This window comes from Leucoraja erinacea, unplaced genomic scaffold (assembly GCF_028641065.1).
Source record: "Leucoraja erinacea ecotype New England unplaced genomic scaffold, Leri_hhj_1 Leri_92S, whole genome shotgun sequence".
In the NCBI taxonomy this organism is placed as follows: Eukaryota; Metazoa; Chordata; class Chondrichthyes; order Rajiformes; family Rajidae; genus Leucoraja; species Leucoraja erinaceus.
In genome coordinates, this window is record NW_026576872.1 from 185,001 (window position 1) to 198,992 (window position 13,992).

A 13,992-nucleotide genomic window follows, 5' to 3' on the forward strand; every position below is an offset into this window, starting at 1 on the left:
TCTGGAGGACAGAGATGTGTGGTGCGTCCGCCACTGATGTTTTCCACGATGATGAATGGACAACTGACTTTGTTAGTGGTCCCATTTACGTTTATGTGCATTAGTTTAAATCGGGTGGACAATTCATGGCTCAATTGGGCCAAACACGGGCAGGTGGGATTAGCGGGGATGGGGCATCTTGGTCAGGATAGACAAGTTGGGCTAACAGGCCTGTTTTAGTTTAGTTTAGTTTTGTTTAGAGATACAGCGTGGAAACAGGCCCTTCGGCTCACCAGATACGCTCCGACCACCGATGCCCGCACACTTACACTATCCCACACACACTAGAGACAATTTACACTTACACCAAGCCAATTAACCTTCAAACCTGCACGTCTTTGGAGTGTGGGAGGAAACCGGAGCACCCGGAGAAAACCCACGCAGGTCACGGGGAGAGCGTACAAACTCCGTACAGACAGCACCCGTGGTCGGGATCGAACTTGGGTTGTTGGCGCTGTGAGGCAGCGGCTCTACCGATGTGCCACCGTGACGCACCAGTTCTGTGTTGCGTGATTGTATAATTTTAGTTGTACAACTTCAAATGAAGATTACTGCTGATCTGGAATTAACCTGCTTCTTGTGTGTGGCGTGCACAGCCCAAAGTTGCAGGACAACTTGTTCTATTTGATCTTATTTGATGGTGCACGCCAGGCTGATTACATTCGTCGAAACAGGGCGGACCAGGTGAAGGTTGCAATCTCCCCCCCCTCTGGAATCAGTGAATGCAAACGTTGAATTATATTTTCAATTATCTCTGTGCTTTAAAACAAAAGGTTCTTCTCCAGATCGATGCTGCTGAGGGTTTATTTGTCGCGCTTGTAGGCTGACATTTCCCTTTGCAATCGCATCGAGATGCCTCGCTGACAATGGAGTTGCCAACGAGTATTTTACAGGTCCTGTACATCAGGTCTGGAAATACAAGATCCCTTGGCACCAATCTGTGTGTTGACAAATATGAACAGCTCACCATCACAAAATCTAATTATATCTTCATCATTATTGGTTTCTGTATGATTTGCTGTTTGATTTTGCAAAGTGGATTATTGATGATTTTCTTGCATTAATGTGACAATTATATGTTAAACGTTTTGCACTGGCTCTATAATTCTCTGCCTCAGAGGGCGGTGGAGGCGGGTTCTCTGGATACTTTCAAGAGACAGCCTGGATAGGGCTCTTAAAAATAGCGGAGTCAGGGGATATGGGGAGAAGGCAGGAACGGGGTACTGATTGTAGATAATCAGCCATGATCACATTATAGACAATAGGTGCAGGAGTAGGCCATTCGGCCCTTCGAGCCAGCACCACCATTCAATATGATCCTGGCTGATCATCCCCGATCAGTGCCCTGTTCCTGCTTTCTCCCCATATCCCTTGATTCCGTTAGCCCTGAGAGCTAAATCTAAATCTCTTGAAAATTTCGTGAATTGGCCTCCACTGCCTTATGTGGCTGAGAATTCCACAGATTCACAACTCTCTGGGTGAAGAAGTTTTTCTTCACCCATTCACCACCCTCTAACTAAAGAAATGTCTCCTCATCTCCTTTCTTACTACGGCCTTTTATTCTGAGGCTGTGGCCTCTGGACCTCGAATACTTTATTTTGCTCGAATACTAAGTAGAGTGATAACTCTGTAGTTGCTGGAACCATGAAATAAAAACAAAATGTAGGAAATACTCATTATGCAGCATCTGATCTGTGTATGAGATCATGGGAGGAATAGATCGGGCAGATGCACAGTCTCTTTCCCAGAGTAGGGGAATCGAGGACCAGAGGACATGGGTTCAAGGTGAAGGGGAAAAGATTTAACAGGAATCTGAGGGGTAACTTTTTCACACAGAGGGTGGTGGGTGGATGGAACAAGCTGCCAGCGGAGGTAGTTGAGGCTGAGACTATCCCAACGTTTTAAGAAACAGTTTGACAGGTGCATGGATAGGACAGGTTTGGAGCGATATGGACCAAGCACAGGCAGGTGGGACTAGTGTATACCCATATATAACCATATAACAATTACAGCACGGAAACAGGCCATCTCGGCCCTACAAGTCCGTGCCGAACAATTATTTTGCCCTAGTCCAATCTACCTGCACTCAGACCATAACCCTCCATTCCTTTCCCATCCACATACCTATCCAATTTATTTTTAAATGATAAAATCGAACCTCCACACAGCTACCACTCTCTGAGTAAAGCAGTTCCCCCTCATATTACCCCTAAACTTCTGTCCCTTAATTCTCAAGTCATGTCCTCTTGTTTGAATCTTCCCTACTCTCAAAGGGAAAAGCTTGTCCACGTCAACTCTGTCTATCCCTCTCATCATTTTAAAGACCTCTATCAAGTCCCCCCTTAACCTTCTGCGCTCCAAAGAATAAAGCCCTAACTTATTCAACCTATCTCTGTAACTTAGTTGCTGAAACCCAGGCAACATTCTAGTAAATCTCCTCTGTACTCTCTCTATTTTGTTGACATCCTTCCTATAATTTGGCGACCAAAATTGTACACCATACTCCAGATTTGGTCTCACCAATGCCTTGTACAATTTTAACATTACATCCCAACTGGGGAACTGGGTGTTGTTCCTCCAATTTGCATTGGGCCTCACTCTGGCAGTGGTGGAGGCCCAGGACAGAAAGGTCAGTGTGGGAATGGGAAGGGGAGTTAAAGTGTTTAGCAGCCGGGAGATCAGGTAGGCCAAGGCGGACTGCAAGGTTCAGTGTTCAGCGAAATGATCGTCAAGTCTCTGCTTGGTCTTGCCGATATTTAGAAGCTCGCAGATACAGTAGATGAGGTTGGAGGAGGTGTAACTGAACCTCTGCAATGTACACCCAGGTCAGGATGGTGTGGGACTTGGAGGACAATCTACCTGTAGCTTTGTACCTGCTTGCCTTGCTGGTAAACATCTCAGAGGTTGGGTTGAGGAGAGTCTACAGTGCATCTTCTCACAGGTAAACACTGCAAACACAATACTACACTGGCCGTGCAGGGAAGGCATGTCTTCAATGGTGGATAGGGTGCGTCAACACCAGGACAGCAGGAGATTAAACATAGAAACATAGACAATAGGTGCAGGAGTAGGCCATTCGGCCCCTCGAGCCAGCAGCGCCATTCAATATGATCATGGCTGATCATCCACAATCAATACCCGTACCTGCCTTCTCCCCATATCCCTTGATTCCTTTAGCCCTCAGAGCTCTATCTAAATCTCTCTTGAAAACATCCAGCGAATCGGCCTCCACTGCCTTCTGTGGCAGAGAATTCCACAGATTTACAACTCTCTGGGTGAAATCCTTGTGGAAGGATTTGTAAGAGACTCTGTCTACTCATCTTGCCCCTCACTCCCCCACCCCCTTCCCCCCCACCCCCACCCCCCCTCCTCCCCCTCCCCCATCCGCACCCCTCCCCCCGCCCCCCCCCACCCCTCCTCCCACCCCAAATTGGGAATTTATTCCATGGAGAACAGGTGTCTGAGTAATGTTTAATAAGGAACTGCAGATGCTGGAAAAATCAATGGTAGACAAAAATGCTGGAGAAACTCAGTGGGTGAGGCAGCTTCTCTGAAGCGAAGGAATAGGCGACGTTTGCGGTCGAGACTCTTCTTCAGACTGATGAATGATACATCGCAGGAACAGGTCTTTTGGCCCACCGAGTCCGCGCTGACCAGCGATCCCCACACATTAACACTTGGAGTGTGGGAGGAAACCGAAGATCTTGGAGAAAACCCACGCAGGTCACGTGGAGAACGTGCAAACTCCGTACAGACAGCGCCCGTAGTCGGGATGGAACCCGGGTCTCCGACGCTGCCTTCGCTGTAAGGCGGCAACTCTACCGCTGCGCCACCGTGACCTTATAGAAGTGTGTAAAATCACAATGTGGTGAACAGGTAGCATGAAGGCACTGAGTCTTTTATCCAGAGTGAAGGAAACAAATGACATACGTTTAAGGTGTGAGGCGAAAGATTTCACAGAAACCCAAGGGGTAACTTTTTTCACAAAGAGGGTGGTGGGTATATGGAATGAGCTGCCTGAGGCTCTAGTTGGGATTAGAACAGCTCGTAAAAGACACTTGGACAGATTTATTGAATGGGAAAAGTTTAAGGGAAAAAGGGCAAAATGTGGGAAAATGGGACTAGCATAGATGGGGCATATTGGCCGGCATGGATGAGTTGGGCCGAAGGGCCTGTTTCTGTGCTGTATTTTTCTTAAGACTTTATTGGCTATGAATGAACTGTCATCCACTCAGAATGTAAAGAGCTTTTGGATATTTTTTATATAGTTTGGAGATACAGCACAGAAACAGGCCCTTCGGCCCACCGAGTCCGTGCCGACCAGCGATCCCCGCTCACTAACACTATCCTGTACACACAACAGGGACAATGTACAATTGTAACAAACAAAAGTAGCCTATGCTTTTGGAGTGTGGGAGGAAACCGGAGCACCCGGAGAAAACCCACGCAGTCACAGGGAGAACGTGCAAACTCCACACAGACAGCACCTGTAGTCGAGGTCGAACAGGGGTCTCCGCCACCGTGACACCTTTAGCTCTTCCAGCCAAGAAAAGTATGCTTTCAACTTGGGTAAGTGAGAAGAAATATGCTCAAACCATTGGAAACACTTTTATATATATATATATATATATAAACATTTACCACAAAAAATATCAAGAAAACCTGTCACGGTGTCGCTAGTTTTAAATCTCACAAACCGAGTTTCCTCTAATGTTGTCACAAACTGTACGTTAAAATTTGTGGAATTAACAGTATCCGTGTAAAAAAATTGTCATTTGAATTTAATTATTTACTGACAATATACAACAGATGGGTTTTTAAGATTGCGACAAAGCTTGATGATGTGTTTGCTACAGGAAACATTCACGTGAGTAGTTTTAAACCACAAAGCTGCTGGGACAATATTGGGGGTATAAGACTGACATGCAACATCTATTGAGGAGAGTTCTTCTTCAGAAGGTTCTTCAAGCTCCTCTCCACCGCTTCATCCAGTTCCTCCTCCAGTTCTTCCTTCTTGGACATGGCCAGCTTGGATTGGTAATCCCGCACTATTTGGTCAATGTAAGGGGCGCTTTGAGTCCCGTGCAGCATCAGAGTCCACTCCTTGAGGACGCCCTCTTGCGGCCCGTCTCCGACAAAGCCCACCTCCATGACCCAAGTCCCCCGGGGGTCCTCGCCCCAGGTGTGAGTGGTCATGAAGGGCCACTTGTCGAAGCCCACCTTGGCGTCATCGTCCCGGGATCTCCGGCTCAGCAGGATGGACTTGGTGCCCATTGGCGATGTCATGTTGATGTTCAACGCTCCGCGCCGCGTGGCGTTCACCGTAATCACGGCCTGCACGTGCTCCAGGTAGCGGACAAAGTTACCCCTCCCTTCACAAGCGTCGGCAGAGATAGTTAGGATCAACTTGCCTTCTGAAGAGATGGCCCTGCGCGTGTGAGTAAAACAAAGGCATGTTTAAGGAAAGGAAGACTCATGGATTCATACATTAGTGGGCGGCAAGATCCGAGATCTTCCGTTTCCTCCCACACTCCAAAGGCGTACAGGTTTGGAAGTTAATCGGCTTGGTGTAAATGTACATTGTCCCTAGTGTGTGTAGAATAGTGTTAGTGTGCGGGGATCGCTGGTCGGTGCGGACTCAGTGGGTCGAAGGACTTGTGTTCGCGCTGTATCCCCAAACTAAACTAAACCCATGTTTTCCCCCAACTTTCAGGAAATCCTAATGCATGTGTGGAAATTAATTTAGTTTAGTTTAGACAATAGACAATAGGTGCAGGAGTAGAGGCCATTTAGCCCTTCGAGCCAGCACCGCCATTCAATGTGATCATGGCTGATCATCCACAATCAGTACCCCGTTCCTGCCTTCTCCCCATATCCCCTGACTCCCTATCTTTAAGAGCCCTACCTAACTCTCTCTTGAAAGTATCCAGAGAACCGGCCTCCACCGCCCTCTGAGGCAGAGAATTCCACAGACTTTATTGACACATGTATCATTGAAAAGCGTTTTGGTAATGATATGATTATTGATTTATGATTATATAATTATAAATTATATGAATAAAGGAATCACTGGCAATTTGGGCGGCCCACAGCACCCTGTCCCAAGTTCGATCCTGACCTCAGGTGCTGTCTGTGTGGAGTTTGCATGTTCTCCCTGTGACTGTGTGGGTTTCCTCCAGGTGCTCCAGGTTTGTGTACTAGTAATGTAGATACTGAAGATAGACACAAAAAGCTGGAGTAACTCAACGGGTCAGGCAGCGTCTGTGGAGAGAAGGAATGGGTGACGTTTCGGGTCGAGACCCTTCTTCAGACTGAGAGTCAAGTTCCATCTTTGATTTTTATCATTTCTGGCTGCCTGTCCTCCACAACGTCCAACCTTATTGTGCCCTGCATGGCCCCAGTTTGACCTTCTCCCAAAAAGCCTGACTCTCAGTCTGAAGAAAGGTGTCCACCAATAACATCACATAATCCTATCTCCAGAGATACTGCCTGTCCCGCTGAGTTACTCCAGCATTTTGTGTCTCTCTTCAGTGTAAACCAGCATCTGCTGTTCCTTCCTCCACATATTAGGTGCAGATTTTGGATGTACATATGTGATAAACATATAATACCCAGCAAATCAGACAGCATCTGAGGATGAGAGAAACAGGCTTAGCTTGTCAGGTTGTTCAAAGGTTGTGGATCTGAAATGATGTTTGTCTCTCCACAAGTATTCACAGTAAAGGCACCTCACTTTGTGTTAGCTCTTGTTCTATCTCCAACCCTGAAGGCACAAAGGACCACAAACGTGGGCAGATGGGACTAGAGTCACCAACTTTCTCACCCCCAAATAAGGGACAAAAGGTCAAAATATGGGATCAAATTCCCCACGGCGATTCGTTGACCGACTGGGCCTTGTCTGGGTGAATGGTGAGTTGTCCCGGGTGCTGGACTGTACACAAAGCCCAGCCGGCGGGGCCAGCTGAGGAGTTTTGGCCCGGGCCGCGCGATGTCGTGCGCAACGTCCGGCGCCCCGTCCAACTCGTGAAGCGATGATCGGCCGTGAGAAGGAGGGGTGGTGGTGGTGTCGGCGGTCAGCGAAGGTCCGAAGGTCGGACAGCTGGCCGGGCTGCCGACCGACCGACGGGGCCACGGGCGAGGCGCTGCTGCTGCTGCTGCTGCTGCTGCACTCCACGGGCTGCACTACGTCGTGACGGGAGAGGCGGGGCCGGACGCGGCACTCCTACCCTACAGTCCCCTCGACCCGAGTAGCAGCGGTCAAATACGGGACAAGGGCGGTCCTGTACGGGACAAACCAATTTAGCCCAATATACGGGATGTCCCGGCTAATACGGGACAGTTGGCAACAATCGGTGGGGCCTTCTAGGGGTAAGTTGGTTGTCAGGGACAGGTTGGGCTGAAGGGCCTGTTTCTGTGCTCTATGACTCTAAGACTCTAAGACGCCACCAGGGCAGATGGGGGCATGTTGGTCGTCACGGACAGGATGGGCTGAAGGGCCTGTACGACTCGACTCTATGAAGCCACCACTTACTGCGGCTCTTGGAGCGACCCCGCGATGCAGTGGAACCTTTCAGGGACGGTCTTCCAGTCTTTGGCCATTTTCACCATGGCACCAGCGTCCAGGACTCCGTAGCCAAAGAGGTGGTTGAACTCCAGGCCCACGCCGTTCCTCCGCCACCTGTGCACCTCGTCGTGTAGCTGGTTGCGTTTGGACGTCAGCACGGCCAGGTGTTGCATGTCCCTCCATGTCAGGTTGGGGCTGCAGGGACAGAAGGGGAGGGGAGTCACTGTGACAGTCGGCAAGCCTGTTGGCAGAGACAGACATCAGATGGCAAGACTCACATTTACACACTGACTTTCAAAACCAAGTGGCCGGCAATGAGTATGATCCAATAGACAATAGGTGCAGGAGGAGGCCATTCGGCCCTTCGAGTCACCACCACCATTCAATGTGATCATGGCTGATCATCCCCAATCAGTACCCCGTTCCTGCCTTCTCCCCATATCCCCTGACTCCGCTATCTTTAAGAGCCCTATCTAGCTCTCTCTTGAAAGTATCTAGAGAACCGGCCTCCACCGCCCTCAAAGGCAGAGAGTTCCACAGTTCCCCGGAATTAGTTTAATATAGGATGAGCGTTTGACGGCACTGGGCCTGAACACGCTGGAGTTTAGAAGGTTGAGGGGGGATCTCATTGAAACTTACAGAATAATGAAAGGCTTGGATAGAGTGGATGTGGAGAGGATGTTTCCACCAGTGGGAGAGTCTAGGACCAGAGGGCACAGCCACAGAATAAAAGGACATTCCTTTAGGAAGGAGATGAGGAGAAATTACTTTAGTGAGAGGATGGTGAATCTGTGGAATTAGTTTCCCACAGACGGCTGTGGAGGCCACAAGTCAGTAGATATATTTAAGGCAGAGATAGATAGATTCCTGATTAGTGCGGGTGTCAGGGGTTATGGGGAGAAGGCAGGAGAATGGGGTTAGGAGGGAGAGATAGATCAGCCATTGATTGAATGGTGGAGTAGACTTGGCGACTACTCTCATGACATGAAAATATGGGCATTTGTTTTTGTACAGAGGGGCTGAACACAGGCAGTTGGGACTAGTGCAGATGGGGCATGTTGGTCGAGGTGGGACTAGTGTAGATGGGGCATGTTGGTCGGGGTGGGACTAATGTAGATGGGGCATGTTGGTCGGGTGGGACTAGTGTAGATGGGGCATGTTGGGCGGGGTGGGACTGGTGTAGATGGGGCATGTTGGTCAGGGTGGGACTAGTGTAGATGGGGCATGTTGGTCGGGGTGGGGCTAGTGTAGATGGGGCATGTTGGTCGGGGTGGGACTAGTGTAGATGGGGCATGTTGGTCGGGGTTGGAATAGTGTAGATGGGGCATGTTGGTCGGGGTGGGACTAGTGTAGATGGGGCATGTTGGTCGGGGTGTGACTAGTGTAGATGGGGCATGTTGGTCGGGGTGGGACTAGTGTAGATGGGGCATGTTGGTCGGGGTGGGACTAGTGTAGATGGGGCATGTTGGTCGGTTGGGACTAGTGTAGATGGGGCATGTTGGTCGGGGTGGGACTAATGTAGATGGGGCATGTTGGTCGGGGTGGGACTAGTGTAGATGGGGCATGTTGGTCGGGGTGGGACTAGTGTAGATGGGGCATGTTGGTCGGGGTGGGACTAGTGTAGATGGGGCATGTTGGTCGCGGTGGGACTAGTGTAGATGGGGCATGTTGGTCGGGGTGGGACTAGTGTAGATGGGGCATGTTGGTCGGGGTGGGACTAGTGTAGATGGGGCATGTTGGTCGGGGTGGGACTAGTGTAGATGGGGCATGTTGGTCGGGGTGGGACTAGTGTAGATGGGGCATGTTGGTCGGGGTGGGACTAGTGTAGATGGGGCATGTTGGTCGGGGTGGGACTAGTGTAGATGGGGCTTGTTGGTCGGGGTGGGACTAGTGTAGATGGGGCTTGTTGGTCGGGGTGGGACTAGTGTAGATGGGGCTTGTTGGTCGGGGTGGGACTAGTGTAGATGGGGCATGTTGGTCGGGGTGGGACTAGTGTAGATGGGGCATGTTGGCTACTAGTGTAGATGGGGCTTGTTGGTCGGGGTGGGACTAGTGTAGATGGGGCATGTTGGTCGGGTTGGGACTAGTGTAGATGGGGCATGTTGGTCAGCATGGGCAAGTTGCTTCCACATTGAATGAATGAATGTATAAGTTTATTGGCCAAGTATTCACATACAAGGAATTTGTTTTGGTGCTCCGCCCACAAGTAACAACACGATATACAGTAAACTATTAAGAAAATCACATAAAGCATTAAAACATTGAGAATAAAACATTATAATTTAAACATTTGAAGAATTAAATAAATTACCAGAGCAGCAAAAGGAGGTTACAGATATTTGGTTATTGAGTGGAAAAAAGCTGTTTTTATGTCTGGCTGTGGCAGCTTAGACAGTCCGGAGTCGCCTTCCAGAGGGAAGTGATTCAAAGATTTGTGGCCAGGGTGAGAGGGGTCAGAGATGATCTTGCCCGTTCGCTTCCTGGCCCTTGCAGTGTACAGTTCATCAATGGAGGGAAGGTTGCAGCCAATATTGTGTAGCTTTGCTTTTCATTTTTAATAGTTATTTATTGGGTTATTTTTAAATATTTATGGTTTTTATGTATTGCCTGCTTTACATTCTGACTGTGTTGGCAACTGGACATCTGAATTTCCCTGAATATCTATCTATCTATCTATCTATCTATCTATCTATCTATCTATCTATCTATCTATCTATCTATCTATCTATCTATCTATCTATCTATCTATCTATCTATCTGTCTATCTGTCTATCTGTCTATCTGTCTATCTGTCTATCTGTCTATCTCCTTCTCAACTGATCGAATGATTCACTGAATTCTATGGCACTAAACTAAAGGAAACTAAACTGAAGATTACAATGAGTTAACAGGGTGTCGTGGCCACAGTAACAAATAATGAATCAGGGAGGTGATGAATAAAACCGGCCATACATACTTGGCTTCCAAAGCTAAGGCAAAGACAGCAGCAGCTTCAGGAGCGGCAGCAGACGTCCCAGAATGGCGCAGAGTGCAGTTGCCGTACAAATCAGTCGTTGCCTTTCGAAGAAAGCAATTATAATTAATGATTAGGACGTCAGCCAAAATAAACAGCCCATCCCCCGCATGCTGTGGTGATGAAGCCGAATTTTAGTTAAAAATATAAGAAGATATTAAATTGACTTCTGGGCTAGCTTACAGCTTATATTTAGTCTCAAATTAGGCTTGCCTTAGGTTGTGGGTGTGTGAGATAATAAATCCTATAACATTGGAGAAGCTAGAGATATCTTTGAAGTAAGATGCCATAAACCAAATGACCAATGTTTATGGGGAGGAAGCAAAAGGTAAATCCTTTTTCATTGGCGTAGTTATGCAGGCCTCGCTGGGACCACATCAACGGCTGACTGTGCAAGAGGTTGCGGAGGTTGCCGGGATTGGAAGGGAGATAACTGAGCTCTATCGGCCCCCTTGTAAGACCGACTCCCTAGAAACTCCCGGGAACATTTGTGGTCCTTCATCAGACATTGAATTGGTTCCCTGCCGAGGTTCTTAGCAACAGACAAAGGTAAGACCAGTTGGGCTTTATATGGGGTTTTTTTTAGGACGGGATTGTGTATGTATTTTTAAGAAGGGCTTGAAGGGCTTGTGTATATTGTTAAGAAGGGCTTGAATGGTTCCTCTCTCTCTCTGTCTATCTCTCTTTGTTTTCTTTTTCTCTCTCTACTAAGGGCTCATCAGCCTTGTTGAGATATCCGTGATTTGTCGGGTTGAGATACGGGGGTTGAGGTGTGCGTCTGGCTTATTGAGACATCCGAAGAGTTGTCGGGTTGTGAAATAAGTGGCGTTGTATATTACAGTATTAAGAAGTCTGCCAAGTTGAAAAAAAACTGGGGTCTTGGTTAGCGAGTCGGCCTCATTGAGACACTTGGGTCGTATATTAAAGAGTTAAAAAAGTCAGCCAAATTGAGAAACTGGGGTCTCATTTAGTGGGTCGGCCTGGTTGATATATTTGGAACGATTCGGAATTAAGAAGTCTGTTTTCTCTCTCTCTCTCTCTCTCTCTATCTATGGGGAATGCTATGGATACCGGTCCTATATATGTGTTATTTGAATCCTATGTATAATAAGAAATTTAGAATGTTAAGTTACAAGTTGACCAAACGGTTAGGGGATGAAGCCTGGCCAGTAGGGGGCACATGGAATGTTGAGACAATTAAAAAAGCAGAGGTGTTGATATGGGAAAGGAAGACAGGAAAGAAATGGAAGAAAGGAATTAAAACATGGAAATCAGGAACAGAGGAGAAGCATGAGGAGAGTAGAGTTCGAAGTTGGATGGATACTGCATGTAAGAAGGGGATAGAGTAGGTATGTTACAAAACTTACCTGAATCGTCGATGAGAATCTGCCCCCAGGCCGTGTGCGTGATTTTGGCGCTGTTTAGAGGGGGCAGGTTTAAAACGCGATTTTTACTGGGCTGTTGCAGTCGAAAATGTTCAGCCTAGTGAATCATTGACGGAGAATCGCTGGGGGACCCCGTCGCAAAGGGTGTTATTGGTTTTTATGGCCTTGTATGGTGGTTGTAGTAGTTTGGAGGTCACTCTCTAGATCCGCGACCTCTCGCAGCCCCAGGGTTTTATAAAGCAAACAATTAAAGGTATGTACCTTATTTTTACATTAAAAGTGGCTTCTTAAGAACCCTGTATATAAAGTTTTCTATAGCGAGTAGCTCATTTTGGGTTTTTTATATCCCGCAGTATTTTTCTGGGCATTTGAGGGCACAAATCCAGCGCAATGTGAACGTTCTAAACCAGCGCGTTCACAGGAACCCACTAGAAAGCCGATTTAAAATATTTACAGCAATTGAACACTAAGTTCCTTCCACTTGGCCTATAAATTGATGTAAATGAGATTTAAAAATCATGTTTTATTGTGAATTATTTGTGAATATTATTTGGACACTTAGGCTATTTAAAAATGTTAATCATTTATTAAGAAATGGATAGATGTTTAGATCTAGTAATTGAAGTTTGAAATTAGCTACAATTGGGTAACTAACTAATTATATGCTTTAATTTCAGGTCATCCAAGTAAGATTATTTTATATTTGTTTCAGAATGCTTCAATCTATGATAACTGAAAATTTCATTCAGTTCTCTTAATTTTTAAGAAGGTTATGGGCTTTTGACTGTCCATGATCACAGTTTTTTTGTTATGTCCATAGAAAATCAATAGGGAACAAGATGCTAATTTCCGAGTATGAAAATGGCCATAACTTTTTTATTACTTGAGATATGAAAGTGAATTAGGTGTCAAATTAAACTTATTGTTATGCTTTATCTGATGGGATAAATTGCAGACTTGATTTTTTTAATCTCACAATTTTGTAACATTGCTAGATAGAGTTAAGAAACAAGGATAGCACTCGGAAAGGATGGAAATTATTGCAACTAGAATGCCAGTGGGCAGAGGAACAAGAGAATAGAATTAAAAGACAGACAGGAGGTGAGAAACAAGTGATGGTTCGTAAAAAATAAACCCAGTACTGGTAAATCCTCTGGAGGAGACTTCATGTCTGGCACGACAACCCTATTTGGTAATGAAGATGAGGAGGAGTTAGATAATCTTGTGAGATGTCCACCTCCCTATGCCCTACCAGTAGCAATGGCATCTTTACCTGGGACAGTTCCATCAGTAACATCCCTATAACTTGAAGTTCTGACATTACAAAGCTCTCCAGGATTGGGAGCACGGGAATGCCTTTCTGTGTGTAATTTGTTAAGGCATTGATGCTACCAGAACAGCTGGTCATTATTAAATGTACTGCACACACTGGTGCTGGGGACCCTATAGCAAAAGATAATGAATTTGCCGATAGTGTATCCAAACAAGCAGCCTGTACATCCAAATGCGTAGTGACAGCAGGTAAACAGATGCTAGCAAATAGAACGGTCCTGCCAAACATGAGGGAGGTATGTACATTACAGAGGGACGCCTCTTGTATATAATAATAACTATGGAAACAAGAGGGCTGTGCCATTGATTCAGCACACCCCGCTTGGACAAGTTGGTGTATACGATACATTTTTACCCGTCTTACCCATGCTGGTAAGGAGGGAATGATAGGATAACAAAGGAAATGTGGTGACACCCGAAAATTTGATGAGGCACTGAAGCAGGCCTCTGAATGTAAAATTTGCCAATGAAATAACCCAGGCAAACCAATTAGGATACCCTCAGGGGTGACGCCAATGCCATCATGATCGTTTGAATGCATACAGATTGGTTTTATTGAAATGCCAAGGGCCCAGTGTTATAAATATTGCGTAGTGATTTTAGATTTATTTAGTAGGTGGAGTGAAGCTCTACCAACCACCAATAATAAGGAAACATGT

General features: G+C 46.7%; 1 protein-coding gene across 1 annotated transcript in view; it reads right to left on the reverse strand.

Moving 5' to 3' along the window:
* Window positions 1-4,658: 4,658 nt before the first annotated feature.
* pcsk2 (proprotein convertase subtilisin/kexin type 2) overlaps window positions 4,659-13,992 on the reverse strand; it is a 65,160-nt gene continuing 55,826 nt past the window's right edge. Inside the window, exons 10-12 of the mRNA XM_055631817.1 lie at window positions 10,560-10,660; window positions 7,571-7,798; window positions 4,659-5,467 (exon numbers count right to left, since the gene is read on the reverse strand). Coding sequence (XP_055487792.1) covers window positions 4,972-5,467; window positions 7,571-7,798; window positions 10,560-10,660 — 825 coding nt within the window. The 3' untranslated portion in view covers window positions 4,659-4,971. The remainder of the gene's footprint in view (window positions 5,468-7,570; window positions 7,799-10,559; window positions 10,661-13,992) is intronic.